This window comes from Bombina bombina, chromosome 5 (genome assembly GCF_027579735.1).
Source record: "Bombina bombina isolate aBomBom1 chromosome 5, aBomBom1.pri, whole genome shotgun sequence".
NCBI classification, from domain to species: Eukaryota; Metazoa; Chordata; class Amphibia; order Anura; family Bombinatoridae; genus Bombina; species Bombina bombina.
Genome location: NC_069503.1, coordinates 97,794,533 through 97,809,733, shown reverse-complemented (window position 1 = coordinate 97,809,733; position 15,201 = coordinate 97,794,533). Strand labels below are relative to the sequence as shown.

General features: G+C 40.3%; 1 protein-coding gene across 1 annotated transcript in view; it reads right to left on the bottom strand.

The window, feature by feature from the left end:
• Positions 1-14,652, bottom strand: part of LOC128661354 (zinc finger protein 585B-like) — a 93,692-nt gene extending 79,040 nt beyond the window's left edge. Inside the window, exon 1 of the mRNA XM_053715618.1 lies at positions 13,246-14,652. Coding sequence (XP_053571593.1) covers positions 13,246-14,530 — 1,285 coding nt within the window. The 5' untranslated portion in view covers positions 14,531-14,652. The remainder of the gene's footprint in view (positions 1-13,245) is intronic.
• Between the last annotated feature and the right edge of the window lie 549 nt (positions 14,653-15,201).

Sequence of the window (15,201 nt, the reverse complement as noted above, 5' to 3'; positions counted from 1 at the left end):
TGTTGCTAACGAAACAGCAGTGACACTTTGTCTACTCTGTAACAAGGTCAGATTGGCTCCTACAAATAAGGCAAACTATGACCGGGCGCCCCTCTGTGCTAGTTACCGGGCGCCCCTCTGTGCTAGTTACTGGGCTCCCCTCGATAAAGCAGGGCTGATAATGTTCGGTTTGGGGGCACAGTGTGTATTAACCCTTCACTGGAACAGAGAGCCACACAGTATGTATTAACCCTTCACTAGCACAGAGTGTATTAACCCATTCACTAGCACAGAGAGCAGTACAGTGGGTCTTAACCCTTCACTAGCACAGAGAGCAGCACAGTGTGTATTAACCCTTCACTAGCACAGAGAGCAGCACAGTGTGTATTAACCCTTCACTAGCACAGAGAGCAGCACAGTGTGTATTAACCCTTCACTAGTACAGAGAGCATCACAGTGTGTATTAACCCTTCACTAGCACAGAGAGCAGCACAGTGTGTATTAACCCTTCACTAGCACAGAGAGCAGCACATTGTGTATTAACCCTTCACTAGCACAGAGAGCTGCACAGGGTGTATTAACCCTTCACTAGCACAGAAAGCTGCACAGTGTGTATTAACCCTTCACTAGCACAGAGAGCAGCCCATTGTGTATTAACCCTTCACTAGCACAGAGAGCAGCACAGTGTGTATTAACCCTTCACTAGCACAGAGAGCAGCACAGTGTGTATTAACCCTTCACTAGCACAGAGAGCTGCACAGTGTGTATTAATCATTCACTAGCACAGAGAGCTGCACATTGTGTATTAACCCTTCACTAGCACAGAGAGCAGCACAGTGTGTATTAATCATTCACTAGCACAGAGAGCTGCACAGTGTGTATTAACCCTTCACTAGCACAGAGAGCAGCACAGTGTGTATTAACCCTTCACTAGCACAGAGAGCAGCACAGTGTGTATTAACCCTTCACTAGCACAGAGAGCAGCACAGTCTGTATTAACCCTTCACTAGCACAGAGAGCAGCACAGTGTGTATTAACCCTTCACTAACACAGAGAGTAGCACAGTATGTATTAACCCTTCACTAGCACAGAGAGCAGCACAGTGTGTATTAACCCCTTCACTAGCACAGAGAGCAGCACAGTGTGTATTAACCCTTTACTAGCACAGAGAGCAGCACAGTGTGTATTAACCCTTCACTAGCACAGAGAGCAGCACAGTGTGTATTAACCCTTCACTAGTACAGAGAGCTGCACAGTGTGCATTAACCCTTCACTAGCACAGAGAGCTGTACAGTGTGAGTTAACCCTTCACTAATACAAAGAGTTGAACAGCACTTAGTATCCCATTGCCTGGCACAAGCAGATGAATAACATGCACTAATAGAACAACATTTATAACAATTAAACTTTTTAAGAAGACTAGAAAGTCACTAAAACTTTTTATCACACAATACACACAGCCTGACTCACTCACCCAGCAACAGCTGCACAGGAAGTAAATGGGAGGGGAACAACAAAACAAAACACTGGAGCTCCACTATTGACAGGAAATATCATGTGACCTCCACTCAAAGGTTTTTTTTTTGTCTGCTTTTTTTTTTTAAATCAACTTTAATATAACAAACAACCAGTAGACAATAATTCTGAAAACTAAACATTTTGCCGTTTTCTTGTGCTTAAATAGACTTTGAACCCAATGTTTTTCTTTCTTGATTAGATAGAGTATGCAATTTTAATCAACCTTCTAATTTACTCCTAGTATTAATTTTTCTTCATTCTCTTGCTATCTTTATTTGAAAAAGAAGGCATCTAAGCTAAGGAGCTAGCCAATTGTTGGTTCAGACCAATGGACAGCACTTGTTTATTGGTACTGTCCAATCAGTAAGGACAACCCAGGTTGTTCACCAAACATGGGCTGGTATCTAAACTTACATTCCTGCTTTTCAAATAAAGATACCAAGAGAATGAAGAAAATTTGATAATAAATTAGAAAGTTGCTTAAAATTTCATGCTCTATCTGAATCACAAAAGAAAAAAAATTGGGTTCAGTGTCCCTTTAACCCCTTAATGACCACAGCACTTTTCCATTTTCTGTCCGTTTGGGACCAAGGCTATTTTTACATTTCTGTGGTGTTTGTGTTTAGCTGTAATTTTCCTCTTACTCATTTACTGTACCCACACATATTATATACCGTTTTTCTCGCCATTAAATGGACTTTCAAAATATACCATTATTTTCATCATATCTTATAATTTACTATAAAAAATATTATAAAATATGAGGAAAAAATGGAAAAAAAACACACTTTTTCTAACTTTGACCCCCAAAATCTGTTACACATCTACAACCACCAAAAAACACCCATGCTAAATAGTTTCTAAATTTTGTCCTGAGTTTAGAAATACCCAATGTTTACATGTTCTTAGCTTTTTTTGCAAGTTATAGGGCCATAAATACAAGTAGCACTTTGCCATTTCCAAACCACTTTTTTTCAAAATTAGCGCTAGTTACATTGGGACACTAATATCTTTCAGGAATCCCTGAATATCCATTGACATGTATATATTTTTTTTTAGAAGACATCCCAAAGTATTGATCTAGGCCCATTTTGGTATATTTCATGCCACCATTTCACCGCCGAATGCGATCAAATAAAAAAATTATTTTACTTTTTCACAAATTTTTTCACAAACTTTAGGTTTCTCACTGAAATTATTTACAAACAACTCATGAAATTATGGAATAAATGGTTGTAAATGCTTCTCTGGGATCCCCTTTGTTCATAAATAGCAGACATATATGGCTTTGGCTTTGCTTTTTGGTAATTAGAAGGCTGCTAAATGCCACTGCGCACCAACCGTGTATTATGCCCAGCAGTGAATGGGTTAATTAGGGAGCATGTAGGGAGCTTCTAGGGTTAATTTTAGCTCTAGTGTAGTGTAGTAGACAACCCCAAGTATTGATCTAGGCCCATTTTGGTATATTTCATGCCACCATTTCACCGCCAAAAGCAATCAAATAAAAAAAAATTGTTCACTTTTTCAAACTTTAGGTTTTTCACTAAAATTATTTACAAACAGCTTGTGCAATTATGGCACAAATGGTTTTAAATGCTTCTCTGGGATCCCCTTTGTTCAGAAATAGCAGACATATATGGCTTTGGCGTTGCTTTTTGGTAATTATAAGGCCGCTAAATGCTGCTGCGCATCACATGTGTATTATGGCCAGCAGTGAAGGGGTTAATTAGGTAGTTTGTAGGGAGCTTGCAGGGTTAATTTTAGCTTTAGTGTAGAGATCAGACTCCCACCTGACACATCCCACCCCCTGATCCCTCCCAAACAGCACTCTTCCCTCCCCCACCCCACAATTGTCCCCGCCATCTTAAGTACTGGCAGAAAGTCTGCCAGTACTAAAATAAAAGGTATAAAAAAAATAAAAAAAAAATAAAAAAATTTTTTAATCATATTTACATATGCTGCTATGTAGGGTCCCCCCTTAGCCCCCAACCTCCCTGATCCCCCCAAAATAGCTCCCTAACCCTCCCCCTCTGCCTTATTGGGGCCATCTTGGGTACTGGCAGCTGTCTGCCAGTACCCAGTTTGCAAATAAAAATGTTTTTTTTTTAATTTTTTACTATTTGTTTCTGTAGTGTAGCTTCCCCCCCACAGTCCAATACCCCACCAGCCAAACCGATCACCAAAATAAACATATTAACGCCTTTGATCCCCACTTCTAACAAAAAAAAATTCTGTAGCGTAGTGGTTCCCACCCGCTCCCTCCCCGTGCACGCGCCCGCCCGGCCTCCCCGTGCACGTCCCGCCCCCCTCCGCATCACAAAGGCCATCGATGGCCGCCACCCACCTCCCACACCGGCTCCCACCCACCAACGAACGTAGCCGTTAATGTCCGGTGCAGAGAGGGCCACAGAGTGGCTCTCTCTGCACCGGATGGCTACAAATGGTTATTGCAGGATGCCTCGATATCGAGGCATCACTGCAATAACCGGAAAGCAGCTGGAAGCGAGCAGGATCGCTTCCAGCTGCTTTCCACACCGAGGACGTGCAGGGTACGTCCTCAGGCGTTAACTGCCTTTTTTTTGAGGACGTACCCTGCACGTCCTCGGTCATTAAGGGGTTAATGTTCACTCACAGTGGTTTATGCTGATTGTCATTTATAAAGTAACCACTGTGAGTGAACATTAAGCACAAGAAAGCAAACTGAACAAGGCTGAAATTGTCTTCTTATTCAGTCAGCTTTTTATTCTGCAACCACTTGCAATTTGCAAAATAAAGCTTTATAAACAAAATATCTAGCATTATTTTTATTTAAATAAAATAATACACTTTCTAAAAATCTAAACAAACTTACAGCAGACATCCCAACTGCAAAAACTTGTTACATGATCTTATATTGCAATAAACAGATGGCAAACGTGACACAATTGTGATTATGTTCTGAATAAGTAACTGGTATTTTAAAAAGGTTAAAATCCTTTGTACCACTCATTTCTGTGGATATATACAGGGCGTGAACCTCTCCATAGAATAACACGTTCTCACCGTAGCCCAACTCTTTTTGAAGTAAACAAACTGGTGTCAACCTTGCCACCTCATTTATTTTACCTTTTTCTAAATAAGGAATCCGATATTTTAAAAGGGTTAAAATCATTTGGGCCACTCATTACTGTGCGGATATATACAAGGAGTGAGCCCCTTCATAGGATAGACATGTTTTCAGCCTGGTCCAATGCTTTTTGTAGCAAACAAACTTGTGCCAATGTGGCCATCTCATACATTTTACATCTCCTGAAGAAGTTAGTGGTATTTTGAAAGGGTAAAAATCTGTTGGGCCACTCATGTATGTGTCGATATATACAGAATGTGAGCCCCATCATAGGAGAGAGACATGTTCTCAGCCTGGTCCAATGCTTTTTATGGGAAATAAACTGGTGCCAACCTTGCCACTTTATATATTTTACTTTTTCTTAGTAAGTAAATATTATTTTAAATCGGGTAAAATCCTTTGGGCCACTGATTTCTGTGTGGTTATATAGGATGAGCGCCTTTATACTATCCACGTGTTTTTAGACTGGTCCAAAGATTTCTATGAACAAGAAACCCTTTTCAACATATCAGTAACTTACTTAGAAAAGGTAAAATAAGTTTGTTAGTCATAAAAAGTTTTGGGCCAGGCTGAAAACAAGTCTGTCCTATGAAGGGCTCACTTCCTGTATATATCCATACAGAAATGAGTGGCCGACAGGATTTTAACCCTTTTAACATACCACTTACAGAAAGGTAAATATATGAAGTGGCAAGTTTGGCACCAGTTTGTTTACCATAGAAACCCTTTGCCAGTCTGAAAACATATGGATTGTATAAAGGGGCTAATGCCCTGTATATATCCACACAGAAATGCATGTCCAAAAAGATTTTAATCCTTTTAAAAAATACCAGTTACTTAGTCAGAAAAGGTAAAAAAATATGAAGTGCCAAGGTTGTCACCAATTTGTTTGCCACAAAGAGCCTTGGGCCAGGCTGATGCCATGTCTGTCCTATGATGGGTTCATGGCACGCCTTGTATATATCCACACATAAATGAGTGGCTCAAATGATTTTAACCCTTTCAAATTACCAGTTACTTATTCAGAAAAGGTAAAATATATGAGATGGCAAGTTTGGCATGTTTTTTTGCTATAGAAAGCATTGGGCCAGGCTGTGAACCTGTCTATCCTATGAAGGGGTTCACACCCTGTTTATATCCACACAGAAATTAGTGGCCCAAAGGATTTTAACCCTTTTTAAATACCAGTTACTTATTCAGAAAAGGTAAAATATATGAAGTTGCAAGGTTGGCACCAGATTGTTTGCCTCAAAAAGCATTGGTCCAGGCTGAAAATATGTCTATTCTATTAAGGGGTTCATGCCGTGTATATATCCACACAGAAATGAGTGACCCAAAGATTTTAACCCTTTTAAAATACCAGTTTCTTATTCAGAAAATGTAAAATATATAAAGTGACAAGGATGGCACCAGTTTCTTTGCCTTAGAAACCGTTGGGCCATTATGAAGGGGCTCACACCCTGTATATATCCACACAGAAATAAGTGGCCCAAAGGATTTTTACCCTTTCCAGTGGCGACTCAAGGAGCAATATATAGGGGGAGCACATAAGATACCACAGTCAAAACTGGGGGGAGGGGGCACCAATAATTTTTATCACAAAACCATACCCCTGAATATACATACATACACACTCACATACTCATACATACACACTCACTTATACAGTATCCCACAGAAGTGAGTACACCCCTCACATTTTTGTAAATAAAAATTAAGGAAAAATGCAGCTAGGCATCAGTCCCATAGGGGGTGCTTCCTAAGTATATACCACTATACACATATATAAATAATAATTGCTATATAGTATATATACACAATAAATTAGTCAAAACATAATTAAAAAAACAACCATTTATCACAAATCAGATGTTAGCCAAATAAAACAAAAAACAACAAAAAATTCCAGTAATAAAATCTTAGGGTTCCAATGTTGTGGCCGCTCTCTGATACAGGATGGTCAATCCCTGGGATGCGAACTTCTGAAGAAAAAAAGACAGAGGCGCCAACATGGCCTAGTACCGTCAGGCAGAAGGATGTTAGAATATATGAGATAGGGTACTCACATTGGGTGCGCTGTGTTTGTGAGTACCCTATCTCATATATTCTAACATCCTTCTGCCTGACGGCACTAGGCCATGTGGCGCCTCTGTCCCTTTTTTTCTTCTTCAGATTTTTGTAAATATTTTATTATATCTTTTCATGTGACAACACTAAAGAAATGACACTTTGCTACAGTGTAAAGTAGTGAGTGTACAGCCTGTATTACAGTGTAAATTGTATGTCCCCTCAAAATAACTCAACACACAGCCATTAATGTGTAAACCGTTGGCAACAAAAGTGAGTACACCCCTAAGTGGAAATGTCCAAATCGGGCCCGATTAGCCATTTTCCATCCCCAGTATCATGTAACTCGTTAGTATTACAAGGTCTCAGGTGTGAATGGGAAGCAGGTGTGTTAAATTTGGTTTTATCGCTCTCACACTCTCTCATACTGGTCGCTGGAACTTCAACATGGCACCTCATGGCAAAGAACTCTCTGAGGATCTGAAAAAAAGGATTGTTGCTCTACATAAAGGTGGCCTAGGCTATAAGAAGATTGCCAAGACCCTGAAACTGAGCTGCAGCATGGTGGGCAAGACCATACAGCGGTTTCACAGGACAGGTTCCACTCAGAACAGGCCTAGCCATGGTCAACCAAAGAAGTGTAGTTAACGTGCTCAGCGTCATATCCGGAGGTTGTCTTTGGGAAATAGACATATGAGTTCTGCCAGCATTTCTGCATAGGTTGAAGGGGTGGGGGTCAGCCTGTCAGTGCTCAGATCATACACCGCACACTGCATCAAATTGGTCTGCATGGCTGTCGTCCCAGAAGGAAGCCTCTTCTAAAGATGATGTACAAGAAAGCCTGCAAACAGTTTGCTGAAGACAAGCAGACTAAGGACATGGATTATTGGAACCATGTTCTGTGGTCCGATGAGACAAGATAAACTTATTTGGTTCAAATGGTGTCAAGCGTGTGTGGCTGCAACCAGATGAGGAGTACAAAGACAAGTGTGTCTTGCATACATTCAAGCATGGTGGTGGAAGTGTCATGGTCTGAGCTTGCATGAGTGCTGCCGGCACTGGGGAGCTACAGTTCATTGAGGGAACCATGAATGCCAACATTTACTGTGACATATTGAAGCAGAGCATGATCCCTTCCCTTCGGAGACTGGATAAAGGTGATGGACTGGCCAAGCATGTCTCAAGACCTTAACCCTATTGAGTATCTGTGGGGCATCCTCAAACAGAAGGTGGAGGAGTGCAAGGTCTCAAACATCCACCATCTCCGTGATGTCATCATGGAGGAGTGGAAGTGGACTTTAGTGGCAACCTGTGAAACTCTGGTGAACTTCATGCCCAAGAGGGTTAAGACAGTGCTGGAAAATAATGGTGGTCACACAACTTATTGACACTTTGAGCCCAATTTGGACATTTCCCGTGCAGCAGTCACGTGACCCGGCTTTTGCCGTCATCACGTGACGTTTTCCTCCTTCCGCCCGCCTTCCTGTCTTCTAACACGCCACACATGGATTGAGGGAGCCACAGCCACACATGTGCACACGTGATCTCTGAGCAGGCCCAGGCATTGGACCTCTCTCCATGCGGTAAGTCACAGTGACAGATGTGAGAGACATCGACGGTCATGGACACGGACTATAGACTGCAGTGCAGACAGACTCAGTCAGTCAGTGAGTGCTGTCTGTGTGAAGTGATTGATTGGAGTGGAGCAGAACCTGGCTAAGAGTGATGAGGACTGGACTGGAGAGGAGGGGGTGAGGCGGCACATAGCAGTGAGTGCACTGTGCAGAGTTTGCAGACACAGATGGTCACGACACAGGTCAAAAATTGCAAGCCAAGGTACTTTTTGTTTTGTGGTTAGCATTGGGTCATTGCGCCTCGGCTCTATTCTAAGCTAGTAAGCTCTAAATAAATAAGTCAGAGAGTGTGTGTGTACTACTCAGTCTGTCTGTCATGATCATTCGGCGTCGGTACATTATATAATTGCTGTATGGACAACCACAAGGGGATTCATTTAATTTAAAGGGTCATCATAGTAGTTAAAAATCAATAGTGCATGTGACATTGAATTTGTATTACTGGAATACAAGAATTTTAGCAATATATATTTGTTTTATTCTAGAAAAAGTGCTTACAGTAAATGTTATGACAGCTTTAAGTTTCATACTACGCACATATGCTGTGCAATTGATAGCCAGTGATGGGGTCTGTTGTGTTAGGGATGACTTCATTTGCATTATAGAAATTAGAAATCACATCTAGTATTAGAGCGTGTAAAGTTTAATTGCTTATTCACAGGGTATTGACAGCATATGTGCATATGCTACTTAATACAGTCATAACATTTACTAGAATATTTTGTGTTAATAGAATTATATTGCAGTAATGTTTCTAATCAAATAATAGCCATGCTCATTTCATCATAACATAGCTTAACACTTTCTGTATTTTGTGTAATTTTGATCCTTTTTAATCCTTGCTAATTCAACCTACCTGAGACTGTATGCAAGCTTTTTACGAGCCCTGGCTGGGGAAAATGTAATTTTAAAATGCCGCAGCAGCAGAAAAAAAAAAAAAAAAAAGCAAGTCACAACTCCCTAACCAAAAAATGATATGGCAAAAAAAATGAGTGCCTAGGGCAGCACAAAACCTAAATACGCCCCATGGTTAATATACACTGTGCTGCTCTCTGTGCTAGTGATGGATTAATACAGACTGTGCTACTCTCTGTGCTAGTGAAGGGGTTAATACACAGTGTGCTGCTCTATGTGCTAGTGAAGGGTTAATACACACTGCAGCTTTCTGTGCTAGTGAAGGGTTAATGCACACTGTGCTGCTCTCCCTGCTAGTGAAGGGGTTAATGCACACTGTGCTGCTCTCTGTGCTAGTGAAGGGGTTAATACAAAGTGCAGCTCTTCTCAGTTCTAGTGAAACTGCTAATATATATTGTGTTGCTTTATGTATATAGTGTAGCTTTATGTATATAGTTTAGCTTCAATGTACTTGTAGAGGATATGGCAGTGACACTGTGCTCAGTTACTAATGTTATGAATTTGCAGAATGTAACCCCTTAACGGCCGACGACGTACAGGGTACATCCTCTAAAAAAAATACAGTTAGCGACCGAAGACGTACCCTGTACGTCGTTGGTCTGGGAAAGCAGTGGAAGCGATCCTGATAGCTTCCAGTCGCTTTCCGGTTATTGCAGTTGTCACGGATACCAGGCTGCAAGGGTTAAACCCCTACCCCCTATAACTTTCCCCCTGTTTTTATCTAGTCTAGGTGTGAAGTTTTTTTCTGTTAATTGTGTGAGTCATCCATTGTCCTTTTGTAAGTCAGGATGTGATTAGAATCTGTTTAACTAACCATTGTCTGATGTTTGTCTCATTGTATAATATTTGTTTCTATTTGTGTAGTAACTACCCCCATGTGTTGGAAATGTCTAAACGATGTGTTTTCTGTGCAATAAACCCCTACCCCCTATAACCTCACCCCTGTTGTTATCTAGTCTAGGTGTGAAGTTTTTTTCTGTTAATTGTGTGAGTCATTCATTGTCCTTTTGTAAGTCAGGATGTGATTAGCATCTGTTAAACTAACCATTGTCTGATGTTTGTCTCATTGTATAATATTTGTTTCTATTTGTGTAGTAACTACCCCCATGTGTTGGAAATATATAAAAGCTGTGTTTTCTGTGCAATAAAGCAGTTCTTATTTTCACCTGAATACTAGTCTGTCTAGTCATTTAGGTGGGCTCCAGCTAGAATCCCTTTCCTGGGCTACATAGCCACTTGTTCCAGGCAGAGGAAGGACCCGTTTGGCGGCCCTACCCAGTCGGGGTAGCGGGAAGACCGTCACATTGGTTGGCAGTGGTGGGATGCTTCCGTCTACCTGGAACATCCAAACCACCAACTGAAGATCTTGCCGGATGGAGCAGTACCATGGGCATTGAGAACATTGCTGCAGACTAGAGGGAAAATCGCCGGCAACAAGACAAAGGCAGTGCTCGTAGCCAAACTGATGGAGGACGATCAGGCTAGCGAACAGGCTGGTGGGTCAGACAGCGACCAAAGCGAAGGACAGCCCAGTACAGCCTCCACTCAAGGGACTACAACATCCGACAAGCAGCGGCAGGTACAGTGGCAACTGGCTCCACATGATTAAGGGGTAAAACCCCCCAAAACGTTGTGGGCTTTTTGTGCCAAATATTTGTGCCAAATAAACTTGCTGAAAATTTATGCTGCTGCCTTCTTTGGTTGAGTCTATTTGGGGGTTTGCAGGATCCCTGGCAGCGTGCAGCTGGTATATATATGTGTGCTGGACTCTCTTTAATTGTGGTGTGTTTTTGGGATAATCCCAGTGGAGAGGTGGCCCTTTCAGGGTGTCATTTTAAAGCTCTTGGTCCCCAAATGCCACAGTCCAAAAAGCGGCATGATTCGTTACTGGGGACTGGAGAGACAGTCCGTTGAAGTTATGGGGGTAGGATTGTTCCCAAAGGAGCTCCCCTAGGCGCTACCAATTCCCAAAAGAGCAGCGCTCTAGGGCAAATGGCTGCTGTTGCAAACAGGGATAAAGTCAGCGGGTATCCTGCTGTTCTGTGGCTGACCGGGAGTTCCAGGAGCCTGGCCAGCCTGAGAGAGGTTAGGCGGGTGTCTGTTGTCACAGCAGCCGACCGGGAGTTCCAGGAGCCTGCCAGCCCAGGAAGGTTTTTCCGATCAGAGACCAGCTCTTCTCTGACAAAGTACTCATCACCAAATAAATGAAACAAAACGTCTGGGAGATCGCGGTTGCTCTCCGTAGCCCAAATCTGCTGAGGAACAGGAGGGGGTGAGGTGGTAGGGGTTCAACTCTTGCAGTCTGGCACAGCATGGCAAATCAGTAGATAGCATAAGACAGCAAGATCCTGCTAGTCATGAAAGAGCCAGATCTGGTGTGACAAGGAGTCAGGCAGGCAGAGGGGGGGGCAGCCTTGGCTATCTGGTATCCATGATATTTGGTGTTTTGTAATACCTGATTTCAATAAAAACCTTTTTTCCACTTTCTAATAGGGTTGCACCAATAAAATACAGGTTTCAAATAATTTTGAGTCATGTGTCCATGTTTCAGATAGGGTTGCCACCCGGACAGTGTAGGCTGCACACAGATCATCAGATATCTGTTCACACTTTGTGTTTGACCAGATGCAGGAGGAAGGGGGGCGTTACACATACGGCAAGCAGGAAGTCTACAGGGAGCTAAGGCAAATGTGAGGTCAGGAATTTAAGGTACTCTGAGCTGACCAAACTCACCCATGTGCAGGCACTTTGGAACAGCAGTTATCTGTCACACACTGAGCCTCAATAAACGGATGTGACAGAGAGGTCAGTGGCTGCTTAGTGTTACATTACACAGATCAGTGTAGCATGGAGGGAGCTCTAGTGAAGTAATTGTCCTCTAAGTTACACAGTAGATCTTAGTTTGTTTACTAGAACCTGCATTACTTATATACTTTATTCTGAACAATAAAATATGTATCAGCAAAAAATCTAAATACAAATGTCTCAGCATTTACATAATGTTTTTATTGCATTTCTTTGTTAATATAAAATGTTTTGTCATCAAGTTCAGTTTAAATCTCCCTTATATGTCTCTTCCTGCTCATCTTTCTGTATACTAGTCTGTATCTATTTATATATTTGTCTGTCTATCTCTTTGCCTATCTTTTCTATCCATCTGTTTAAATATCTGTGTCTACCAATGTGTATATAATAATATATATATATATATATATATATATATATATATATATATATATATATATATATATATATATATATATATATATGTCTCTCTCTCTGTTTATGTATATACCTATCTGTTAGTCTGTCTACCAAACTGTATATATATCTTTCTCTCATATATCTTTGCTGTGTGTATTAAATTAAACATAACACTCAAACCTTAAATGGCAGACAAAAAAATGGTTATATATATATATATATATATATATATATATATATATTTTATTAAAGGTACACTCCGGTCAAAATTTAAATACACAGATGAAATAAATCTTTGGATAGAAGCATTTGCAATAAACATACATTGGCAAAAATGTTTCTAGTAAAAGTTATCACTGTTTAAGCGATAATATTTTTCTCTGCACGTGCATGTGAAGCATAACTAGATATTCTCAGTGCACCAGCATTTTAAACACTGCAGCTGCTCATAGCACCAGTGGGTCTTGTATCATATCAGCAATGAACAAATTGAGTCATTACCAGATGGTAAAAGCACCTTAGGCTCTCTGTGGAAGTGTTGTGTTTAAAATGCTGGTACATGGTGCACACTTAAAAACACTTTTGAAACAACTATAACTTTTATTAGAAGTATTTTTTTTAAATACATGTATACTGCAAAAATGCTTCTACTCAAAACTGAAATGCATACACGTGGATTCCAAATTTGGCTGGAATGTCCCTTTAAAGGTTGTGTGAAGCCACACCCCTAACCACATCCTCAACCACGCCCATTTGCAAAGTGTCAGATAATCGGCTGTGCAAAAGGTAGCAACCCTACTTTATAAACATGTTAAAGGTTTTTTCCCTTGTGAATAGTTTCATGTCTTTTCAGATGACTCTTTTTTGTAAAACTTTTTCCACACTCTGTACATGTGAATGGCTTTTCTCCTGTGTGAATCATTTCATGCTTTTTCAGATCACTCTTTTGTAAAAAACTTTTTCCACACTCTGTACATGTGAAAGGCTTTTCCCCTGTGTGAATCCTTTCATGAGTTTTCAGACTACTCTTTAGTGTAAAACTTTTTCCACACTCTGTACATGTGAAAGGCTTTGCTCCTGTGTGAATCATTTCATGAGTTTTCAGCTTACTCTTTACTGTAAAACTTTTTCCACACTCTGTACATGTGAAAGGCTTTTCTCCTGTGTGATTCATTTCATGAATTTTCAGAGTCCTCTTTTCTGTAAAACTTTTTCCACACTCTGTACATGTGAAAGGCTTTTCCCCTGTGTGAATCCTTTCATGAGTTTTCAGATTACTCATTCCTGTAAAACTTTTTCCACACTCTGTACATGTGAACAGCTCTTCACCTGTGTGAATCCTTTCATGCTTTTTCAGATCACTCTTTTGTGTAAAACTTTTTCCACACTCTGTACATATGAAAGGCTTTTCCCCTGTGTGAATCCTTTCATGAGTTTTCAGATTACTCTTTAATGTAAAAATTTTTCCACACTCTGTACATGTGAAAGGCTTTTCCCCTGTGTGAATCATTTCATGAGTTTTCAGAAGACCCTTTGCTGTAAAGCTTTTTCCACACTCTGTACATGTGAATGGTTTTTCTCCTGTGTGAATCCTTTCATGAGTTTTCAGATTACTCTTTTTTGTAAAGCTTTTTCCACACTCTGTACATGTGAGAAGCTTTTCTCCTGTGTGAATCTTTTTATGATTTCTCAGATGATTCATTTGTGTAAAACATTTGCTGCACTCAGTACATGGGTGTAGTTTCTCACCTGTGTGAATTTTGTGGTGTTCTAGTAGATGAGACTTCCATCTAAAGCTTTTCTCACATTCTGTAGATTTGAAAGGTTTCTCCTTTGTATCAATTATTTGGCTAGACTGTAGCCTTTTCCCTTCTTTAATATGTTTTGAAAACTCAGTAAATGTGTGTGGATTATCCTCAGGGATAATAATTTCACTAGATAAGGCATAAATGTTGTCCTCTTGTTTGATGACTAAATTACTCTCTGTACATAATGATTGCTGCCGAGTCCCTGCCAATTCACCATCTCCTTTAAATATCTGCTGTGATATCCCCAATGTTTGTGAATAGTCATTGGTGTCTAAGACTTTTGGAGTTTGCGGTATCATTCTGATGCTTCTTGTAGTGAAGGATGGATATGAACTATTGACGTGTTTGTCTACATAAAAAGAAATGGAATAAAGAAAAAATAAGAATGTTTATTCTTTATAATATAATCCATCTAAAAAAAAAACAAACATTTTTTTTGTACTCAAAAATGTCTTCCTTTTTGTATTTTTAAATGTATTTACCTGTAATCACAAATTAAAAGAATGACATAGAATGTAGACATTGCTACATCATAGTAACCTAAATTACTGATGAAAACAAGTCATAGGGCCGCATTAAACAAGGTGCGTGTGGATAATATTCTCAGCCAGGGAACAAATACATCTGTATTCTGGGGAAGAGAGGTGCATCCTGTATTAACTTTTAATCTATTACACATAAGAGACCAAAGGCTGTATTAGTAAGTATAAAGTTGTATATATTTTTAAACCACAAGAGTCAGCATAGCATAGGATAGACCAAGCTACTCCTACCGGACCCCTGATGTGCGTTTCACGAACGCTTCCTCAGTCCATTTAAAAAGGACCATAAAATATAGAATTACAAAACCACAGATGCATAATAAAAATACAATGTAATACGGGGGGACTTCAGGGCGGCAGCCATCTTAATGGTCGCACTGAGCTTCAACTCCTTAAGTTATCTCCAAAAATCACTAATATTGTGAAGC